This window comes from Thamnophis elegans, chromosome 2 (assembly GCF_009769535.1).
Source record: "Thamnophis elegans isolate rThaEle1 chromosome 2, rThaEle1.pri, whole genome shotgun sequence".
In the NCBI taxonomy this organism is placed as follows: Eukaryota; Metazoa; Chordata; class Lepidosauria; order Squamata; family Colubridae; genus Thamnophis; species Thamnophis elegans.
The window spans coordinates 160,261,648-160,285,243 of NC_045542.1; the positions used below are offsets into that span (position 1 = coordinate 160,261,648).

At 46.5% G+C, this 23,596-nt stretch overlaps 1 protein-coding gene across 1 annotated transcript in view; it reads right to left on the reverse strand.

Moving 5' to 3' along the window:
- Positions 1 to 23,596, reverse strand: part of LOC116504521 (alpha-2-macroglobulin-like) — a 79,635-nt gene that overhangs the window by 38,218 nt on the left and 17,821 nt on the right. Inside the window, exons 6-16 of the mRNA XM_032211564.1 lie at positions 20,779 to 20,947; positions 19,647 to 19,731; positions 17,632 to 17,755; positions 15,273 to 15,387; positions 13,713 to 13,822; positions 12,305 to 12,466; positions 8,904 to 9,128; positions 8,187 to 8,250; positions 4,869 to 5,005; positions 4,168 to 4,317; positions 977 to 1,150 (exon numbers count right to left, since the gene is read on the reverse strand). Coding sequence (XP_032067455.1) covers positions 977 to 1,150; positions 4,168 to 4,317; positions 4,869 to 5,005; positions 8,187 to 8,250; positions 8,904 to 9,128; positions 12,305 to 12,466; positions 13,713 to 13,822; positions 15,273 to 15,387; positions 17,632 to 17,755; positions 19,647 to 19,731; positions 20,779 to 20,947 — 1,515 coding nt within the window. The remainder of the gene's footprint in view (positions 1 to 976; positions 1,151 to 4,167; positions 4,318 to 4,868; positions 5,006 to 8,186; positions 8,251 to 8,903; positions 9,129 to 12,304; positions 12,467 to 13,712; positions 13,823 to 15,272; positions 15,388 to 17,631; positions 17,756 to 19,646; positions 19,732 to 20,778; positions 20,948 to 23,596) is intronic.

Sequence of the window (23,596 nt, forward strand, 5' to 3'; positions counted from 1 at the left end):
CACATGCACCCCGTACCAAGTTCCTGGTTTTCGGTAGCTCTGCACGTTAGATATTTTTTAAAGCTAACTTTGGGGAAATCCATGTAATGAAGTGAAAGAGAAAAACATTTTGTCTTTGTATGTCAGCAGCCTCCACACTTAAAATCAATTCTGCCCCAAATTCCTGCATATCAGGGGGAACTGGGAATGAAAGCAAAAAAAAAAAAAAAAGTGATTGTTCTTTTTTCCAGAAAAAAGAAATCCAGGAAAAACTAGGGAGAAATTTCCTAATGGTCAGAGCAATTAACCAATGGAACGGCTTGCCTTCAGAAGCTGTGGGTGCTCCATCATTGGAGGCTATTAAGACGAGATTGAAATGGCATAAGCTTGAGCAGGGGGTGGAGCTAGATGACCTCCAAGGTCCCTTCCACCTCTGTTATTCCATGTTCGAATGTGGAGATTAAAATAAGCTACATTTATGGTGACCCACACAGAGTTGTGTTGCTCCTGGTTTGGCCCGGATCGGGTAAACCAGTAATGGCAGTGGCGGAGGCTCCGCCCATGGGCCCAGACACTTCTGCACATGCGCGTGTGCAGGAGGAAACCGGTAGTAAAAAAAAATGAAAAGCCACCACTGGACCCGCACCTCCCTAATCCAAAATAGCTTAAATACAAGCACTTTCAACAATCATCCAATTTCTCTGTGATCACCCCATGTTTAACCAGCCACCTATCTGTCCCTGCAGCATCCATCCACTTTTTCTTCTTGATGGGGATTATCTCAGAATGTTTAATTGGTGCATTTTTTATTTCTTTTTTTTAATGCCCTTATTTTCACTCATTTTCATCTTTTGTTTATTAAGTAATTGTTTTTTTTTTTTAAAATACCTTCTTTGCTCTTGGGATGGAGCCTAAAATGACTGATTTTTCCTAACAAACTCCCAGAGGGGAATCCCAAGTTCTGCCAAGAGTTTGGGGAGTGGGGGAGGGTGCTTACCCTGAGAATTGTATAGGCGTCACCTTCACCGTAAGAATAGGTATCAGTCTCGTAGCGAATTCCGTCCACGATGATCTTTTTGGGGGGCACGCAGGGGTTTGTGTCTGGGTCCTCCAAGTTCTCACTTTTGTAGTAATAGCCCCTGAGGTCCGTCAAAGGCAGCAGATCATAAACCTGAAAATAATGGAAACCCAGTTCAATAAAGGTAACTCCTCGACTTATGACCAGAGGTGGGATTCAGCCGGTTCAGACCAGTTGGGGTGAACCAGATGTTAATTTCGCATCTGGTTCATCAAACCAGTAGTTGGAAGGACTGGCTCGCACCGCCCACTCCTCCCCTCCCCGCCCAGGAATCTGCGTTCATCATGCCAGGTAAGTGCAGGGCAGTGGTGGGTTTCAAATTTTTTCCGAACCTACTCTGTGGGTGTGGCCTCCTTTGTGGGAGTGGCTTGCCGGCCATGTGACCTGGTGGGAGTGGCTTGCCGGCCATGTGTTCCCCCCCCCTCTCTCCTTCCTTCCTTTTGTCTCTCTGTCCCTTTTTCCTTTTTTTCTTTCATCCCTCTCTCACTTTTTCTTTCTTTTTTCTTTTTTCTTTATTTCTTTCTTCCTTTCTTTCTCTTTCTCTCTCTCTGTGTGTGTGTGTGTGTGTGTGTGTGTGTGTGTGTGTGTGTGTTCAGTGGTGGGTTTCAAAAATTTTGGGAACCTCTTCTGTAGGTGTCGCCTGCTTTCTGGGTCCACTGGTGGAACCTCTTCTAACCGGTTCGGTAGATTTGATGAACGGGTTCTACCGAACTGGTGCGAACTGGTAGGAACCCACCTCTGGTGCAGGGCCTGCGCGAGGAGGCTCTGGGAGGGTGAAAAACGGGCCTCCCGGAAGTTCAGGAAGTCCAGAAACAGTTCTGTTTCCGGCCTCTAGAGGGCCTCCAAAGCCCGGAGGAGGCCATTTTTGCCCTTCAGTAGGCTCAAAGAAAGCCCCTGGAGCCTGGGGAGGGTGAAAACACCCCCCAACACCCCCCCACCATGGTGCAGGAGGCCGAGTAGGCTATTTCCAATGGCCACGCCCCCATGGCCGCACCCACCCAGCAACCAGGCAGAGAGCCAGTTGCTAAAATTTTTCAATCCCACCCCTGCTTGTGACCAACTTCCCCCTTGACTTTGCTTGTCGGAATGGCTGGCAGTGAAGGCCTCCAAGGGCGAATCGCACAACTGCGGGACGAAGCCAGTTGCCAAGTGCCCAAATTGTAATCATGTGACCTCCGGGATGCTGCAACAGCCACAGTTTCAACAACTGGTCTGAAATCCCCTTTTTCCACAGCATTCAAATAATCACTAAATGAGTTGTCAGTAAGTGAGGAATTTTTGTGTACACAAAATGGCTGCCAACATGATCCTAGTGAACATCAAACTTGCAGTCCCAGAAGTCATATTCCTTTCTTCCTTGCATCCCTCCCTCCCTTTCTTACCCCTTCCTTCCTTCTCTCCCTCCCTCCCTTCCCTCCCCCTTCCTTCCTTCCTTCCTTCCTTCCTTCCTTCCTTCTTTCTCTTCCTTCCATTTCTGATGAACCTTCCAGATCCCTACGAGGCTGCGGCTGCCAATCAACCTGATACATTTTTCCCTCTTTTTTCCCAGAGAGTATATTCTCTGTAAATGATTGGATGGTTGACACTATTGTGTTTTGTTAGCCAAAAATACTTGTAGGTTCAATGCAGCTGCTCCTTTGCTTTTACAGCACAGCAGCCAGATTTGTTCTAAGGGGAAATTCAGGGGAGGCTCCCCCTGTTCCGGTGGAGGGTGGCCAGCAGCTCAGTCAATCCGCGGGAAGAGATCCTGAGAACAATTAACCAGTGGAACGGCTTGCCTCCTGAAGTTGTGGTTGCTCCATCATTGGAGGTTTTTAAGAAGAGACTGGACAGCCATTTGGTACAGGGTCTCCTGCTTCAATGGTACAGGGTCTCCTGCTTCATCGGGGGGTCAGACTACAAGACCTCCAAGGTCCCTGCCAGTTCTGTTATTGTACGGCCATCGCATGTAGGGCTCGAGGATTTGCAGCCAGAGATGGTATACAGCCGGTTCTGACCAACTCTAGTGAACCAGTAGCAGTAATTTGAAGTAGTTCGGAGAACCGGCAAATATAACCTCTGGCTGGCCATGCCCCCATCTATTCTCTGCCTCCTGAGTCCCAGCTGATCGGCTGGGTCTGCTTTTGTTGCCTGCACAGCAGAACGCAGCTGGAAAGCAGGTTAGTGGAGTGAGGAGGGAATGGGGATTTTACAGTATCCTTCCCCTGGAGTGGGGTGAAAAATGGAGATTTTACAGTATCGTTCCCCTGCCATGCCCACCAAGCCACACCCACCAAGCCACACCACTGTCGGCTGTGACCAGGGGGGGCATTTGCCCAGGTTCGCCTGGTGCACCAATTGCGTCCCTACCTGAACCGGGAGGCACTCGCAACAGTCACTCATGCCCTTGTGACCTCAAGACTGGACTACTGCAATGCGCTCTACATGGAGCCCTTGAAGAGCATTCGGAGACTTCAGCTTGTCCAGAACGCAGCCGCGCGAGCGATTGTGGGTACACCTCGGTACACCCACGTTACACCTATCCTCCGCGAGCTGCACTGGCTACCTATTGGTCTCCAGATATGCTTCAAGGTGCTAGTCGTCACTTATAAAGCCCTTCATGGTATTGGACCTCGGTACTTGAGAGAACGCCTCCTGTCAATTACCTCCCATAGACCCATTAGATCCCACAGATTAGGCCTCCTCCGGATTCCATCCACTGGCCAATGTCACCTGGCTACTACCCAGAGGAGGGCCTTCTCTGTGGCTGCTCCAGCCCTCTGGAACGAACTCCCCGCGGAGATTCGGACCCTCACCTCCCTCCAGGCTTTCCGTAAAGCCGTTAAAACCTGGCTGTTCCGGCAGGCCTGGGGTTGATGAGTTCCCTTCCCGCCTTGAATTGTGTGACTGTTGATTGTTTTTAAATTTTTCTCTGTATCTTGTTTGTTGTGTTACCTTGTTTGTGCTACCCCCCCCTCCTGGGTTTGTTAGCCGCCCTGAGTCCCTCCGGGAATAGGGTGGCATATAAATGCAATAAACCTTTAAACCACGCCCACCAAGCCACGCCCACAAAAATTGAATCCCACCACTGTTCGCAGCCCTCCAAGACCTGGATGGCAATTTGGCCTCACCGTTCGAGCGGAAAGTTCAGCTTCAGGCTTCAGAAGGAAGACGCTCTCGTCAACCGCGTGGATGGCACAGAGGGAGTTCTGGGCAGCAGCAAGATGGAGATTGATCTGACTGCCGGGCAGGCCTTCGCGCTCAGCAAATCGCAGGTTCACCTGAGCGACAGAAAACGACAGTGATGATGTGACCGAGGCTTCCCGAGAGCATAAAGCAAACTCCTTGTCCCAACAAAAACCCCTTGTATTAACTGACTGTGAATTCTGCTCATTCACATCCAGCAAAGTCTTTCAAGGGAGGATTTACAGTCACAGACCTTCTCTGGCTTGGAGAGCTGACAGGCCGATATCTGCAAAATTTGACAAGGAGACTCGGAGAGTCACGAACCAATTAAGCGAACTAATTGGCTCCTTCAAATTCCACTCCCCTTTTGTTCCTCTTTTATTTCCTCTGGGAGGGGCCATTCATCGTCCACCTGTGGCCTTACTCCCAAGTCGACCCCTGTTCTTTAGCTGTTCCCCTTCGTCTGGCAACTCTGCACATGCGCACACTGGGAACAGGCTCCAGCTGTTCTTCTGCCCCACTGATGTCTGACTCTAAAGCCAGATGATAACTGTCAGACAGTTCTGGCCCCCTCTCTGCCTCTGACACACAGCCCTCATCAGAGCCTTCCCCGGACTCCAGGACTGGTCCATGTTGGCACCCCTACCTTATTTGCGAAACAGGGCTCCACAGGGAAATCGGCAGAGTGCGCCACAAGTTCTCCGTTATCCAAAAGTGTGTACACGAGCAAGCGGGCCAAAGGAGCGGTCTTGATATCCACAAGGAGGTCCAAGTTGAACATTCCTGGTTAAAGAACAGATATTTTCAGGGAGGCTGAGAAACAGCAAAGAATTAAGGCCACGGCAACCCATTGCAAAGTTTTTGCTTAAAGGCATTTTGCTTCTCATCCAAGAAAAGAGTCTTCAAGTAAAAAGAAAGCCCCGTTGCCTTTTGAAAAAAGCACCTTTGGGACAAGTAAACACTGCCGAAGTCAAGGAACTGCCGAAAACAAGCTAACAGAAAACAGCCCAACCAAAGAGCCTCCGGGACCATCCCCACCAACACTTGACAAGGCAAGCTACTAGAATATATAGGAAGGCAAAGGAGAGGAGGGTGGAAGGGAGAGAAAGAGAAGGAGAGATAGTAGGAAAGGAAGAGGAAGAGTGGAGGAGAGGTAAGGGAAGAAGAAAGAGGTAAAGAGAGGTGGGTGGAAGGGAGAGAAAGAGAAGGAGAGATAGTAGGAAAGGAAGAGGAAGAGTGGAGGAGAGGTAAGGGAAGAAGAAAGAGGTAAAGAGAGGTGGGTGGAAGGGAGAGAAAGAGAAGGAGAGCTAGTAGGAAAGGAAGACGAAGAGTGGAGGAGAGGTAAGGGAAGAAGAAAGAGGTAAAGAGAGGTGGGTGGAAGGGAGAGAAAGAGAAGGCGAGGAGGGAGGAAGGGAGAGAAAGAGAAGGAGAGGAGGGAGGAAGGGAGAGAAAGAGAAGGAGAGGTGGGTGGAAGGGAGAGAAAGAGAAGGAGATGAGGGAGGAAGGGAGAGAAAGAGAAGGAGAGGGGGAGGAAGGGAGAGAAAGAGAAGGAGAGGTGGGTGGAAGGGAGAGAAAGAGAAGGAGAGGAGGGAGGAAGGGAGAGAAAGAGAAGGAGAGAGGGTAGGAAGGGGAAGAGAGAGGGTAGGAGTAGGGGAGAGATAAGGGAAGAAAGAAGGGGAAGGAGAGGAGGAAGGAAGGAAGTAGAGAAGGAAGGGAGGGAGAAAAGAAAAGAAAAGAAAAGAAAGAGAAAACAGGCGCTAGGGATGGTAAACAAAGCAATCCAAACTGTACCTTATAACCTTTTAAATGGAATAACAATAGTATAAGAATGGCAAAGAAAAATAACTATGGGAATGTATACCTATAATTGTATGTAAGAGAATAAATGACAGTAAGAATATAAAGCAAATACATACATACATACATACATACATACATACATACATACATACATACATATATATATATAGAGCCAAGGTGGCGCAGTGGTTAAATGCAGCACTGCAGGCTACTGCTAGATCAGCAGGTCAGCGGTTCAAATCTCACCGGCTCAGGGTTGACTCAGCCTTCCATCCTTCCGAGGTGGGTAAAATGAGGACCCAGATTGTTGGGGGCAATATGCTGACTCTCTGTAAACCGCTTAGAGAGGCCTGAAAGGCCTATGAAGCGGTATATAAGTCTACTGCTATATATATATATATATATATGCTACTAGCAAACCCCGCTCCCTACTAGCACTGATGACGTTACCTAATATGGGCAGTGAAACGTCTGATAAAAAAGCAATGAAGCTCAGAGAGCACCAAGGATGCCTCAATTTTAACCCTGAGCTACAAACATTCTCCTTTATTGGTATGATTATGTCTGCATGTCAGCCACGCTGCAATCACAGCAAGGATCCCTTCAAATGCATTCTGTAGATATTTCGGTGAAATATTCATGCAACTGAGGTATGGATTAATAAAAGTTCACAGAACCTGCCTGCGTGAATTTATCTTCCATTGACATAACGGCCAGCAATACATTTTGGAAGGCGCTCTTCCAATTAGCGTGGCATCAGGGGTGGGCTCTGCTGGGGGTTCGCAGCGGTTCAGGAGAACTTCTAGCTAAGATTCTGTGCAGTTCAGAGAACTCCCCACCCCCAAATCCCACTCCTGGCTGGCCGCGCCCACCCTTCCCCTCCCAGGAGTCTCCCCACTGAGGGGCAAATAACATGGGCTTTGTTATTTGTTAACTAATATACTTACTTTGTATTTTAATCTGATTTATATTCTTTCTTTTAAAGTGATGTTCAAGATTTATTATTTATTTTAACATTCCTAATTTGGTAAACAAGCTGGAGACCAGCTCTAGACAAGAAAAGTTTGTTAGTACAAATTGGGGGTCTGGCTTATTTCTTGTGAACCCTAAACAATCTTTCTCCTTACAATTTATTCCCCTTCAGACGCAGTGGTGGGATTCAGCCGGTTCGCACCTATTCGGGAGAACCGGTTGGTAACTTTCCAAGCAGTTCGGAGAACCGGTTGTTGGAAGAAATCTCATTTTGTTTTTTTCCACTTTACAGGCTAATCCTATAAGGAAGGCAGGAAGGAAACATTCTGGTGTTGTTTTTAGCCTAAGCTGCTTACAGAAACTGCCTCTCTGGTTAACCCTTATTACATTGTAACAGCTAGGTGAAGCGCCCATCAACGTGAGTGATGTTGAGTTGGCCATGCCCACCCAGTAACATGATCACCAAGATGCACCTACCCTGCTGGTGATTAAGGCAGAGAACCGGTTGTTAAATTATTTGATTCCCACCACTGTTCAGACCTCATTTTAATAAACATGTATGCTATTATCCTGTCCAATCAACTTTCCTCTTTCAGGTTTCTTTGTTATGTTAGCTATAAAAGGCGATGTAAGCTAAAGATCTGGGTTCCCTCTTTGAATGAGGAATCCCTTTTGTCTGACTATTCTGATAAATTGTAATAAAATGATCGTCCTGTCTCGGTTTGTCTCACTGGAAAATATGCACACCGAGGCACGAGCCTGAAAAAGCCATATTTGGCCATCACCTCGCAGCCCATTTTGGATGCCAGGTAAGTGCAAGGCTCATGTGGAGGGGGGAAAATGGACCTACCGGAAGTTTGGGAAGGCCGAAAACGAGCCTGGGGAGGCTGTTTTCACCCTTCTGGAGGCTCAAGGAAAGCCTCCGGAGCCCGGGGAGGGCAAAAATACTCCCCTTGGTGCAGGAAGCTGACTAGGCCATGCCCACCATAGCTACACCCACCCAACAACCAGGCAGAAAACCCCTTGCTAAAAGTTTTGAAGCCCGCCCCTGCATGGCAGGGAAAACTTCTTTTGGAGATGAGATTTTAAAAAATGGAATAAGAGGCTAGTTCATTCATCCGTTCATTCCCAAAGGAAAATGGGTGGAGGGAAAGTGGGAAGAGAAGAGGGAGCATGGGTTTTTTTTTTTTACCTTTACTTTGCTTTTCTTTCAAGGGGTGTGTTCCTGAATTCACAATATCCCCTCTGGACATCACCTTCGTGGGGGGAGAGGGAGAGAAAAGGATTTATTGTCAAGAGCTCTACAGTTGGACAGGATCAAAATACAGAGCCCTGGCTCCTTGCTGTCTCCTTCCTTGTTGCTCACACAGCAAATACTGTTTGTTTCCAAACAGCCCTCAACTCTCTCACACACTGACAGGACGCTAGCCAGATGAATACCATGGATGCTCGTAGGCAGAATTTTTCTTTCTTATTTTCCTCCCCAAAAACTAAGGTGTGCCTTAAACTCCAGAGCATCTTATACTCCAAAAAATATGGTAATTCTTTTCTCCTTCTTATCAATATCTGGAGTTTTCCAACTGAGATCTGGAAGCCCTACATCAGAGGTGGGGAACAACGGCCCCTTTTCTGACTTGTGGACTTCAACTCCCAGAATTCCTGAGCCAGAAGTGGATGGCTCAGGAATTCTGGGAGTTGAAGTCCAACAGTCAGAAAAGGCCCATCATTCCCCATCCCTGTCCTACATGATCCATCAACCTTTATGGAAAAAAAAACACCACAGCGTGTTTCCCCCACATCCCTATTGTACAATACTACCACCGTGCTGAACTTTACTCCTCAGATACTCCCTCCCTCTTCCTCCTTCGGCCTTTGTGAGTGAAATAAAGGCCAGTTTGTTCATACTTACCAAGTAGTGGAAGACGACTTCTTTGTCCTTTATGATCTCTGAATTGAGAACGTAATGGACCGGGACGACCGCATGTTGCCCACAGCTTAGTTTGCTAGGAAGCTGTTGAACTTTGAGGTAACTTGAACTTGGAGAATAGAAACGTGATGCTGAGAAGAAGGCAGTTTGGTGTTGAGGAGAGACCCAGTTCGAATCATAACAGTGAGTTACTCTTTCATAAATTGCCTGGCAAAGAAGAGGAAGGATACCAATTGTCATCATCATCTATACTGGGCAGTTGAAGAAAAAAGGGCATTGGGAGAATATCTGAAAGACAGTGAAGACGATGCCCTGAAGCTAGCATGCTAGCATGAGCCGAGGTGGCGCAGTGGTTAGGGTGCAGTACGGCAGGCCACTTCAGCTGACTGTTATCTGCAGTTCAGCGGTTCTAATCTCACCGGCTCAGGGTTGACTCAGCCTTCCATCCTTCCGAGGTGGGTGAAATGAGGACCCAGACTGTGGGGGCGATATGCTGACTCTGTAAACCGCTTAGAGAGGGCTGAAAGCCCTATGAAGCAGTATATAAGTCTAATTGCTATTGCTATGCCATGAAGGCTCTCTGGGTATTGGAGAGTCCAGACCTTCAAGAAAGACCAGATGAAGACTAGAAAAGAGATATGGCAAGGCAAAGTATCACATGGCCAATACATCTATTAAAAAATAGCCAGTATATCAGATAATAACAATATTATAGCTAAGAGCAGGAAAGTTGCAATAGCTAAGAGCAGGAAAGTTGACGAGACAGAAGGACTAATTCTAGCTGCACAAGACCAAGCCTTAAGGACAAATACAGGCAGTCCTCAACCTACGACCCACAACCGAGCCCAAAATGTACGTTGCTAAGTGAGAAATTTGTTAAGTGAGTTTTACCCCATTTTAGGACTTTTCTTGCCCCATTTCTTAAGTGAAATCATTGCAGTTGTTAAATTAGCAACCCGGTCGTTAAGTGAATCTGGATTCCCCGTTGATTTTCCTTGTCAGAAGGTCGCAAAAGGGGATCACGTGATAACCCCCCCACCCCCGGGACACTGCAACTGTCATTAATGTGAGTCAGTTTTCAAGCATGAACAAATGTAAATCGCATGGCCATGAGGATGCTAGAATGGTCGCGGGTTCGAAAAATGGCCGTGTCACTTTTTTTCAGTGTCGTCGTAACTTTGAATGGTCACTAAATGAACCGTTGTAAGTCAAGGACTCCCTGTATAAACAAAGCCAGAAATGAGAAGACGTAACAGAGAACAGGGTTGCGGTGGCTCAAAGAGACACGGTGGCTCAGTGGTTAAGACGCTGAGCTTGTCGATCAGAAAGGTCGGCAGTTTGGTGGCTCGAATCCCTAGCGCCGCATAATGGAGTGAGCTCCCGTTACTTGTTCCAGCTTCTGCCAACCTAGCAATTCGAAAGCATGTAAATATGCAAGTAGAAAAATAGGAAGCAACTTTGGTGGGAAGCAGAGGTGGGTTTCCTACCAGTTCGCACCTATTCGGTAGAACCGGTTCATCAAATCTACCAAACCGGTTAGAAGAGGTTCCACCAGTGTACCCGGAAAGCAGGCCACACCTACAGAAGAGGTTCCAAAATTTTTTTGAAACCCATCACTGGTCCTTGGATATGATTATTCTACACTATCATGCTCATATTTATAAAACTCAGTGCCTCTGTGAAAGGTAAGGATGACTACTGTGTTTGTGGTGCAATCAGAACATTGCGTGTGTTGAAGTTGTTTTAACGCAAACCAAAGATGCCTTTTAAAAAACAAGTTTACATCATATTCTTATGCATGCCAGTGCTGTGGGTGAGGTAATTTAAGGTGGTTCTGACAAGTGTCGTCGGCATCTTCATATCCGGTCACAGGGGCGGCAAGCCACTCCCACAAAGGAGGCCACACCCACAGAGTAGGTTGGAACAATTTTTGAAACCCACCACTGGTGGGAAGGTAACAGCATTCTGTGTGCCTTCGGCATTTAGCCATGCCAGCCACATGACCACAGAGACATCTTCGGACAGAGCTGGCTCTTCGGCTTTGAAACGGAGATGAGCACCGCCCCCTAGAGTCAGGAACCACTAGCACATATGTGCGAGGGGAACCTTTACCTTTTTCCTTTATGAACTATTAACCTGGGACAAGTATAATCACCTTCATTCATGTCGTGAACTGTTACATTGTACATGTCACGGTTACTGGGCATGCTCTTTTAAATGCTTGATGACTCAATTAATGCTGGCTGACTTTATATACGTACGTATAGTTCAAACACATTTCTCCCATTTCTAAGAATCTTCTCACCTTGTACTTGTGGGAGACCTATCTTTTTAGTTATAAATAGGTAAAGGTAAAGATTGTCCTTGTTCAACTGTGTCCAATTCTAGGGGGGCAGAGTGTTCACATCCATTTCTCAGCTGAGGGAGCCTGGGTTGTCTGAATGCTCATTCTATACTCATGTGGCCAACGTGACTATATATCGAGGTGCATGGAATGTTGTTACCTTCCACCAAAATGGTACCTATTTATCTACTCGCATTTTGGAGACAGTAACTGGAGCTCATCCCGTCACTCAGCCCTCGGGTCTTGTACCCGGGTCGCCAGCTTTCCAGCTGACAAGCTCAAAGTCTTCAACCACAGAGCCATTGCGCCCCCTCTTATTCAGAGGTGGGCTGCTGGGGGTTCGCAGGGGTTTGGGGGAGAACCTCTAGCTAAGATTCTGTGCAGTTCGGAGAATCCCCCCCACAAATCCCACTCCTGGCTGGCCCCGCCCACCCCTCCCCTCCCAGGAGTCCCCACGTGGCCCGTTTTAAATGCAGGTAAGTGAAGGACGCGCGGAGAGCCTTGGGGAAGGTGACAAATGGGCCTATCGGAAGTTCGGGAAGGTGAGAAACGGGCCCATTTCTGGCCCAGAATTCAGGTCAAAATTTCTATGGCTAAGTCGGACAGTTGTTAAGTGAGTTTTGCCCCATTTCATGATCTTTCTTGCCGCCGTTGTTAAGTGAATCTGGCTTCCCGTCAACTTTGCTGGTCAGAAGGTCGCAAAAAAGGATCACCTAACTGGGGGACACTGCAACCGTCCTCCGGAGCCTGGGGAGGTTGTTTTCACCCACCCAGAGGCTCGAGGAAAGCCTCTGGAGCCTGGGGAGGGCAAAAATCCCCCCCTCCACCGTGGTGCAGGAGTCTGACTAGGCTATTCCCATCATGGCCACGCCCAGGCAGTAACCAGGCAAAGAACCCCTTGCTAAAAATTTTGAAGCCCACCCCTACTCTTATTATAAGTAAAAAGTACCTTCCATATCAGATACTATTTGGCAAAGAAGAGACCAGGTGAAGAACTTGGCTGTGATTTATGGCTAACCCCATCACTAAGAATACTCACAGTGATTTGAATAGAACTCTCTGTGTAGCCGGAAGTATCTATGGAGAAGTGGGCTCGTCCCTCAGCATCAGTCTTGTAGAAGGAACTGTTCTGTACTCCTGTTATTTGAAGTTCAACGGTCTTGTTGGCTATTGGCTTGTCTCTGCCGTCCGTAAGCTTAATCTAAATTTACAAAGCAAACACAGGCTTAGAAACATGCTATATTGCTGTGCTAGATTGAAGTCAGGGTAGTTGTGTGAACAGGACTTGGGTCAGAGGGGAAGATGAACTACTCATCTAAGTCCCAAAGGGGCTTTCTCAGGAGGCAACTGGACTTTCTTGTTTTTTCTTTAAAAACATTTCATTTCTCACCCAAGAAGCTTCTTCAGCTCAGAACTGGATAGTGGGAAATGGAAGGATTTATATTCCGTGCAGACAGCTAGTCATAAATCCTTCCATTCCCCACCATCCAGGCAGAGCTGAAAAAGCTTCTTGGATGAGAAGCGACACGTCTTCGAAGAAAAACAAGGAATTCCAGTTGCTTAAGAGTGGGTTGCAATATTGAATTAGACGAATGGGAAAAATTGGGGGGAACAAACTTAAAAATGACACTATCAGTTGCATACAAGGAAAACCAGTACAAAATGTTTTACAGATGGCACCTGGCACCAACAAGGTTAGCTAAAATCTTATCAAATACCTCCTCAAAATGTTGGAAATGCGAAACAATACACGGAACATATTACCATTTAGCCTGTGAGGAGGCTAAATTTTTTTGGAAAAGGATCAAAAATTGGCTGGAGGCAATAACAGGGGTTAAAATAGAATGGAAACCTGAAGTGTTTTTTTTTTATTAGGAATAATGTCTGCGAAATACAAAAAAGAAATCCAGTATTTAATACTACATATAATTACGGCGGCAAGGATTGCCTTTGCCCAGAAATGGAAAAACAAATTAATTCCAAGCGAAGATGAAATAATAAGAAAGGTTATGGATTATGCTGAAATGGACAAACTAACTAAAGAAATCCAGGGAAAAGAAGAATCAGAATTCTACCAGATATGGGATAAATGGTATAGGTGGATGGGGGAAAGAAACAAGAATCAATGAAGGAATATAACAAGACTCAAAAAATAATAGTTGTGAGTAAAATAAGAGGGTTAAGAATGGTGAAATCCATATGAAATACAATAGAAGGGGAAATAATATAAGGTGAGCGGTATCGATTGATACATTGCTATTATAAAGAACAGGAAGCTCCTGTTCGTATTGTATTGTGTAAATGTAATGTATGTCTAAGTTTTGTGTGTCTGTATTTTACATGTTTGTTAATTTAAAAAAAAGAGTGGGTTGCATCCAAAGAGTAGGACAGTTGTACAGTCATATTCACCCACCGATTCAATACACGGTTTGAATGAAATGCCTTACCTCCCCAGAGAAAGGAAGTCCTGGTTTGTAGTAATTGTCCACATTTTCAAACACAACTTTGCTGATTGTCGAAGTTATCTGCGTGGTACCGGAGCCCGTCAGCTTAACTTCTGCCAAAAAGGAATCAACGACACATGTAAAGCTTAGGAGCAACACAATACAATAGCACCCTTTGCCACTCTTTTTTACACACACACACACACACACACACACACACACACACACACTGGAGCCAAACTCCCCAGCCAGCTGATCGGGCCAGTTTCATTTCTGGGGCTCAGAGAAAGATTCAAAGTTTTCTTGTTAACCATTCAGACAATTATATCCTTTAGTCCAGCCATTTGACATCCAGTAGACGTCAACTTATAAATAGCATTAGCAATAGCTTTTAGTCTTATATACCGCTTCGCTGTGCTTTACAGCCCTCTCTAAGTGGTTTGCAGAATCAGCCTATTGCCCCCACCCCACCCCCGCCAACAATCTGGGTCCTCCTTTTACCAATCTCGGAAGGATGGAAGGCTGAGTCAACCTTGAGCCTGGTGAGATTCGAACTGCCCAATTGCAGTCAGCCGGCAGTCAGCAGAAGTAGCCTGCAGTACCACACTCTAATCACTGCGCCACTGTGGCCCATGTTTGTTTAGTAACTATTCGAAGTTACAATTGCACAGGAAAAAGTGACTTATGACCCTTTTTCACACTTACAACCATTGCGGCATCCCCAAGGTCAGGTGATCAAAATTTGTGTTCTTGGCAACTGGTTCATATTTAGGATGGTTGCAGTGTCCCCCAGTTAGGTGATCCCCTTTTGCGACCTTCTGACCAGCAAAGTTGATGGGAAGCCAGATTCACTTAACAACGGTGGCAAGGAAGATCACGAAATGGGGCAGAACTCACTTAACAACTGTCAGCAATAGAAATTTTGACCTGAATTCTGGGCCAGAAAAGCTCTGTGGCCAAATCCTTTCCAATCCCTGGCGATCCTCAGCAAGCGACTTTCAAACTTGGTGACTTTAAGATGTGTGGCTTTTGAGTGACCAGCTGGGGAATTCTGGGAGTTGAAACCTGCTCATTTTAAAATCACCAAGTTTGTAAAAACAAAACAAAACAGCGTTTTAGAGGAAAAACTGAAGATTGAAGCTGCAGGCCTCGTGACCCGACAAAACCGCGTCGCCAAAACCGCGATGTCATCAACGCACTGACAACAGCGCACTGGCAACATAGCATCGACAGAAGGGCAATTTAAGGGCGATTTAAGTTAAGGTAAGCGCGTCGACAGAAGGGTGATTTAAGGGCGATTTAAGTTAAGGTAAGGGTTAGGTTTAGGGTTAGGGTTAGGTTTAGGGTTAGGTTTAGGGTTAGGGTTAGGTCACCGTGCTGTTGTTGGTGCAATTCAACGCTCATTCGTCGGCGCGGTTTAGAACTCGCGGTTTTGTCACCGCGGTTTAGTCGGGCGCAGTTTTGTCAGTCGCCCTTTTGTTGGTGAACCGCAGGCCTCACTATATAAAGCAGACTACGCTACCTCCAACCAATGCTATCCTTCACTTGTCTCACATAACTTACCTGTCCCCTCTTCTGTGATTACACCGTCCGCACGGATCTCCATCTGAAACCCATTCCTCTTCAACTGGAATATTTTCAGATCCAACACATGAGAGAAGCAGCCATGAACATCCGCCTGCATGGGAAATCAGAGAGCAGCAAGTTGCCGTGGCTAATTCTCTTTATTCTTCCTGGATTCCCCAAGAATTTTCCTAAACCTTCTCATCCTAAATTGCATTAATAGAGGAATGCAATCAAGATCAAGTGATGCGCTAATACCACTCTATAAAGCAGGGGTGGGTTCCGGCTGCTGCTACTGCCGGTTCGGTCAGCGATGCGCCCTGCGTGCGCACTTGATGCATGCTAGACGCACATGCACAGTACTAAAAAAATGTGCATGTGCAGAAGCCAAAAATAAGATGGCGACGCCTATGGCACCGCCAAGAGAACCAGTTGGGGGGCATGGCAGGCCTGGTCGCTGCCGGTTCCGGCGACCCAGGGTGCCAACTTTACTATCTATTCAGCTGAACCGGGAGGAACCCACCTCTGCTATTAAGTCCACACCTAGTAAGTCCACACCAAGAGTACTGTATCCAGTTTTGGTCACTACACTATAATAAAGATGTGGAGACTCTAGAAAGAGTGCAGAGAAGAGCAACCGGGATGATGAGGGGACTGGAGGCTAAAACATATGAAGAACGGTTGCAGGAATTGGGCCTGGTTAGTCTAGTGAAGAGAAGGACCAGGGGAGACATGGTAGCAGAGCTCCAGTATTTGAGGGGCTGCCACAGAGAGGAGGGGAATCAATCTATTTTCCAAAACACCTGAAGATCAGATAAGGAATAATGGTTGGAAACTGAACAAGGAGAGATTCAACCTGGAAACAAGGAGGAACTTTCTGACCATGAGAACAATCAACTAATGGAACAGAAGTTGCCTTCGGAAGTTGTGGGAGTTTCATCACTTGAGATTTTCAAGATTGGATTGCCATTTGTCAGAAATGGTGTGGGGTCTCCTGCTTGAGTGGGGGGATTGGGGGTTGGGGGGTTGGACTAGATGACCTATAAGCTCCCTTCCAACTCTGTTAATCTGTTAAATCTGTTCTCATACTGTCTCCTGCAGGGACCATGTGTGGTCTGCAACTTGGCCCATGATGATTTACTAAAAGGCTGCTGGAGAACAACGGAGAACTTTGGGGGTCAATTTCACTATAGTGAAGAAGCCGTTTTGACCATCCAGGCGAACGGGGGTATATGGCCACATTCTTTTCTTTTCTTTTTTTAGAATCAGAATGAGAATAGAGCAAGAAGGGACCTTGGAGGTCTTCTAGTCCATTCCCCTGCTGAAGCACCTGAAGGCAGGATAAGAAGCAATGGATGGAAACTGATCAAGGAGAGAAGCAACCTAGAAACAAGGAGAAATTTCCTGACACTTAGAACAATTAACCAGTGGAACAATTTGCTTCCAGAAGCCCCAACACTGGAAGATTTTAAGAAGAGATTGGACTGCCATTTGTCTGAAATGATATAGGGTTTCTGTTGTGGCCCAGCAGGAGCCGTTGCAGCTGCCGATGGACTCCGATAGCGAGGGACCCTATGAGTCGGCTCTGGAAGATGTGGAGGACCCTGGACAGGGTTTAGACTCTGAGCAGGGACCAGAGAGGCAAAAACGGGTCATTTTTAAGTGAGTTTTCACAAAAATAGAGGCCTTTTTGCCTTCCCTCAGCCCCCAGCAACACTCTGCAGGCTTCAGCAGGGCTGGGGCAAGGCAAAAACGGGGGCCCTGCCAAAGCATGCAGAGTGCTTCTGGGGGCTGAGGGAAGGCAAAAACTTTTTTTTTCTTACTTACCTCTTCGAAATCCTGGTGCATCTTATACACCGGTGCATCTTATAGTCCGAAAAATACGGTAATTCTTATTTTACTCAAAAAGTGAACTCTCCTGACACAGAGGAAGCCTAAAAGGCTGTTAACTTGGTTTAAGCAAGGTTCAAATTGCTCCCATTAAAAATCAAATTGCCCCCTCTGTGGAGCATGGGTCCCATGTTGGGAACCACTGCTGTAGACAAATTTTCTCCCCGATTGTGTTTGACTCCATGTGGACTCCGGCGGTTGAGGAATCTTCACAAGCCCTGGTCACTGAGGCAGGGGTGAAATCAAATTTACCTTCGCTACCGGTTCGCAAATGTCAGCGCACCCTCCACCTCCGTGCATGTGTAGGACCTTCCGCGCATGCACAGAGCGTCAAAAACAGGACATGATGCCGTCTGAGCGGACGGGCGGACCCTCCTGCCTCTACTGCTACCGGTTCACTCGAACCAGATAGAACCGGCTGGAATAGCATCACTGTCACGGAGTCTCTGCTTCAATTTTTGGGACTCACCTCTCCACTGAATTCCTCACAGATGGCTTTGGACTCTTCACCATAACACGAGCTTCTGAAGTAGGAATATCTCCGGCAAACCCTGATGCTGACTTTACCAGGAACTGGCTTCCCATAGGTGTACCTGTGACCAGAAACAGCCAGAACATTAGAAGATGATGCAGCTAAGGAGCAAAAGGGTGGGGCAAAAGGAGAACAAATTACTACTACCGTAGTACAGGTAGTCCTCAACTTATGACCTCTGTTGTTGAGTGAGACATTTGTTAAGTGAGTTTGGCCCCATTTTACAATCTTCCCCATTTTACGATCTTCCTCGCTCAGTTGTTGAGTGAATCACTGCAGGTATTAAGGTATCCACACAGTTGTTAAGAGAACCTGACTTCCCTATTGAATTTGCTAGTCAGAAGGTTGTAAAGGGGGATCAATCATATGACCCTGGGACACTGCAACCATCGTAAATGTGAACCGATTGTCAAGTGTCTGAATTTTGATCGCCTGACTCTGAGGATGGCGCAAAGGCTGTGAAAAATGGTCCTACATTTAAGTCCCTTTTTTTCAGTTCCGTGGTAACTTTGAATGGTCACTCAACAAACTCTTGTAAGTTGAGGACTGCCTGTATAACAGAAGATATGATAAAATGCATCTCAAAACATAGCTATGTGTTATGACCCAGCAGGAGCCGTTGGAGCTGCCACCAGACTCTGACAGCGAGGGGCCCTATGAGTCGGCTGGAGGATGTGGAGGACCCTGGACAGGGTTCCGACTCCGAGCAGGGCGCAGAGAAGCTGGTTGGCCACAAGGAGGCGCCTGAGCCTTGGACCAGTGGGGAGGAGACAAGGGTGAGTGAGCAGTGAGTTGTTCCTGGATGCCCGGCACCGAAGAGCTAATAGGCATCAGGAACAGTTGCGCAAGTACAGGAGATAATTGCACTCAGCTGGTGGTCATTAGGCTTCTCTCCAAACTATAAAAAGACTGCTTGTGCACATGCCCCTCTTGCAGACATCAACGCAGGAACTAATGTTGGAGAATAGAATTGTGAGCTTGGCAGGCTGGATTGCTGCCAAGACTTATCTGTGCCGGCTTGCTGCCAAGGACCTGTCTGTCTGTTAATAAATTCCGGAAAGTATCTTTGACTCAGAGTGTGTTGGTGTGGGAAGAGGGGGGCGGGGTCAGAACAGCTATGTTACTAAAATTTGTAAAAAAAATATGTATCCGTGTTTCCCCGAAAATAAGACAGGGTCTTATTTTCTTTTGACCCCCAAAATATGGCTTGGGCCTTATTATCAGGGGAGGGCTTCTTGTTTTGGAGTTGCCGGGCGGCCTCTCTCTTGCAAGCAGGCTCCCGAAGAGCCTCAGGGGCGAACACAGCAGCCATAAGGTGACCACGCTCACGAGCAGCCGCCCAGCAACCTCCCTTTCCAGCCAGGCAGAGTGCCACTCACTGACTTAGCGGTATCCCAAAGCACCAAGCAACACGAGTGCCTTTGGGGGCCTCCCGGCTCCCGCGGCTTGCCTCCTTCGGGATACCACTAGGTTGGTGAGTGGCGCTCTTCCTGGCTGGAGGGTGGGGTTGTCCAAGGGGCTTATTTTCAAGGGAGGGCTTATATTTTTCCCCACCCGAAAATATGGCCTGGCCTTATTTTCCAGGCCTGTCATATTTTCGGGGAAATACGGTAGGAAAATGAAAACATCAGTGGCATTTTTAGAAACTAAAACTATACCCATAAAATGTTATGACTTGTAGTCCTTCATTTACGACCACAACTGAGGCTGGGATTTTCTGTCTTTTTTTATGGTGGTCATTAAATGAATCTATTGTCTTCAATGGCCTTTTTTTTTTGCTGGAAGCCAGAAACAAATACTAGTTTCTACCAAATGAACATCATAATACGTGGTCACATGACACAGAAGGAGACAGAGGCCAGGAAATGGCCAAACTGGAGAATGTCTGTCAGGGAGGGAAAAAATCCTAGCTTTGAATAAGGAAAAAAGAAAGCCAGATCGTTGCCACTTACTTGCCGCAGGCAGTAACTTCCATTTTGTTGTCCAGAATTGTTATGATTGGAGTGGACTTGACGGTAACTTCAAACTTGGGCAACACTAAAAGGAAGAATGGAGGACCAAGATAAAGTCAGAATTTTTAAAAAGGAAGAAAAGAGGTTGGGGGGGGGGAGGACCGGAATACACTCTGGTTCATTGTGCCCTCCTTCCCATAGCCGTGGAGCAAAGGTGCAGCTTAATTTTGGGGTTATAAGTTGTACAGAGTCATTGATTGAGATGGGCAGCTAAAGAAAAGAAGGGAGGGAGGGAGGGAGGGAGGGAGGAGTTTCAACAACGAGCTTTGGAAGGAAGGATGGAAGGAGTTTCAGCAATGGGGTTTGGGAGGGGAGGGAGGGAGGGAGGGAGGAAAGAAGGAAGGAAGGAAGGAATTAGTTTCAGCAATGAGTTTTGGGAAGGAAGGATGGATGGAAGGAGTTTCAGCAATGAGGTTTGGGAGGGGAGGGAGGGAGGGAGGGAGGGAGGGAGGGAGGGAGGGAGGGAGGGAGGGAGGGAGGAAGGAAGGAAGGAAGGAAGGATAGAAGGAAGTTTCAGCAATGAGTTTTGGGAGGGGAGGGAGGGAGAAATTAGTTTCAGCAATGAGTTTTGGGAAGGAAGGGAGGGAGGGAGGAAGGGAGGGAGGAAGGGAGGAAGGAATTAGTTTCAGCAATGAGGTTTGGGAGGGAGGGAGGGAGGAATTAGTTTCAGCAATGAGTTTTGGGAAGGAAGGAAGGAGGGAGGGAGGGAAGAAGGGAAAGAAGGAAGGAATTAATTTCAGCAATGAGTTTTGGGAAGGAAGGAAGGAGGGAGAGAGGGAAGAAGGGAAGAAGGGAAAGAAGGAAGGAATTAGTTTCAGCAATGAGTTTTGGGAAGGGAGGGAGGGAGCCTGGCTGGGGAATTCTGAGCATTAAAGTCCACAAATCTAAAGTTACCAAGTTTGGAGACCCCTGAACTAAGTAAACAGCTCAGTTTCTCCCTCCTAACCTGTCCATCATTTACAATAATGTCTTTCCCCAAAAATCAGTGCAGTGAAAGATACAACCTAACAACCACCCTTCCATCTCATTTGGGGGTGGGCAAGCAGGCACCGAGACAGTGACTTCCTCTTACCATATTCGTCCACCGTGAAGGCATGTTGAATGTTACTTTCATCATCCTTCAGAACCACCACTTTGTAGCTGCCTAAGGCGGGCTCGGAAGACAGGGGGAATTCCAGCTGGACCAGACCCCCCTTCAGTTCCACATCTTTCCATTGGAACAACCGGTTTCTCTTGGGGTCCTGCGAGTCCCGAGGAAGAGGAGGCAGGGACACAAAACACAAGGAAGCAGTTTTGCTGTTGTTAATTTCAAACAATCCAAAACCTCTAACCCTTTCCAGGTGCTCTGCTTTCTGCAGGACATTTTGCCCATTTGTTCAAAGTTAATCAAAGTTTTATTCAAAGTTAGTTTAATGAAAAGAAGGAACAGGGGTCACATGATAGCCGTGTTCCAATATTTGAGGGGCTGACATAAAGAAGAGGGAGTCAATCTATTCTACAAAAAGGACCTGAGGGCAGGACAAGAAGCAACGGATGGAAACTAATCAAGGAGAGAACCAACCTACAGTAGTGGCCAAAATTACCATACAATACAATACAATACAATAGCAGAGTTGGAAGGGACCTTGGAGGTCTTCTAGTCCAACCCCCTGTCTAGGCAGGAAACTCTATACCGTTTCAGACAAATGGTTATCCAACATCTTCTTAAAGACTTCCAGTGTTGGGGCATTCACAATTTTTGGAGGCAAGTTGTTCCACTGATTAATTGTTCTAACTGTCAGGAAATTTCTCCTCAGTTCTAAGTTGCTTCTCTCCTTGATTAGTTTCCACCCATTGCTTCTTGTTCTACCCTCAGGCGCCTTGGAAAATAGTTTGACTCCCTCTTCTTTGTGGAAGCCCCTGAGATATTGGAACACAGCTATCAGGTCTCCCCTAGTCCTTCTTTCTCTTAAACTAGACATTTATTTGAAATGGTATAGGGTTTCCTGCTTGAGCAGGGGGTTGGACTAGAAGACCTCCAAGGCCCCAATTCTGTTATTCCGTTAATCAAGCCTTAAAGGACCCATTGCCTTGGAGTGAAGCTTGGTCAAACTCAAAAACATTGCCCTAGCAAAGGACTGGATCCGATGACTTCCAAGATCCCTTCAATTTCTATGGCTCTCCTTCTGAATATAATTGCATTGTTAGCTCTGTATATTGTTGCATTCACTTAAAGTAGAATACTCCTCTTGTTTCAAAACTGATGGCAGGAACAGCTGACCCCAGAACAAGTAAGGTAAATCAGATTTTCCCTCTCTGATTGTCCCTTTCAATATTCTGGACTACAAAACCCCATCGTCCCCAATTAGTGCACCTCACAGTCATGGATAGCTGATGGCAGAACGTGACAGTGATCGTTCCAGAGGTGCTTCTTCAGGAAGCAACTGGACTTCCTTGGGTTTTTTTTTTTCTTTCTGAAGATGTTTCGCTTCTCATCCAAGAAGCTTCTTCAACTCTGACAGGATAGTGGGGAATGGAAAGATTGATACTCCTTGCAGACAGCTGGTCATCTATGCCCCCCAAGTGTTAAATTTGGCCTTTTGGCCATCTATGTCCAAGACTTAGTGACAGAGAATTTACCACCAAGTGACTCTGTTCAATGTGACCTCTATGGTTAATATTTAATGCCATTTTTCTTTTCTGTTTGTTCTCAGAATCCTAAAATCTCTTTGCTCAAGATAGCCATAGATACGTTATCTGAGATACCAGCCGTCAGTTAAAATAGAGCCCGCCTGATACAGCAGACAGCAGCGGATCAAATATTGCAGAAATCACTTCAAACAATTTCGTCAATGAAATGCTGACTAAAATTTTTTGTGACTAGCCTAAAATCTCATTTCTGTGAGCCAACGCACAACTTTTGCTTGTGACACACCAATAGTTTGGCTTGGCTGAGTATCTACAATCTTAAAATACGTTTCAACTTCTTTCCGCAGCCTTTCTCATTTTCAAATTCAAATTCAAGTCTCTGAATGGGACGTCTGACAAACCTATTACATCCCACAATGAAAAAAAAAGATGTTTGACACTCGGCTAGAAAGAGCGCAGAGAAGAGCAACGAAGGTGATTAGTGGACAGGAGGCTAAAACATATGAAGAAAGGTTGCTGGAATTGGGTATGAAAAGAAGGACCAGGAGTGACATGATAGCTGTGTTCCAATATTTGAGGGGCTGCCACAAAGAAGAGGGAGTCAAGCTACTCTCCAAAGCACATGAGAGCAGGACAAGAAGCAATGGGTGGAAACTAATCAAGGAGAGAAGCAACCTAGAACTAAGGAGAAATTTCCTGACGGTTAAAACAATCGATCAGTGGAACAGCTTGCCTCCAGAAGTTGTGAATGCTCCAACACTGGAAGTCTTTAAGAAGATGTTGGATAGGCATCTGTCTGAAACGGTATAGGATTTCCTGCCTAGGCAGGGGGTTGGACTAGAAGACCTCCAAGGTCCCTTCCAACTCTGTTGATTCTATTCTATTTTATTCTTCTATTCCCCTCCCTTATTTTTATGAATGCAGACATATTTAGCATACGCACCTTCTTCTACTATATACGTCTAGAGGTATGCAGTATTTGGGTTTTTATATGACTGCATTAGAAAATGAAGTGGGAGCATTGATTGTAATTTCATGTCAACTCACAGAACCGATTCAGTCTGCATATTTTTTTTTCCAATTGGATCAATTTTCGCTTTGCTCCATTTGATGACCTTTCTTGCCACAGTGAATCACTGCGGAAGTTGTCAGTGACACGGTTATTAAGTGAATCTGTCTTCCCCCATTGACTTTGCGTCTCAGGAGGTCACAAAAAAAAGGGATCACATGACCCAGGGACACTGCAACCGTCGCAAATATGA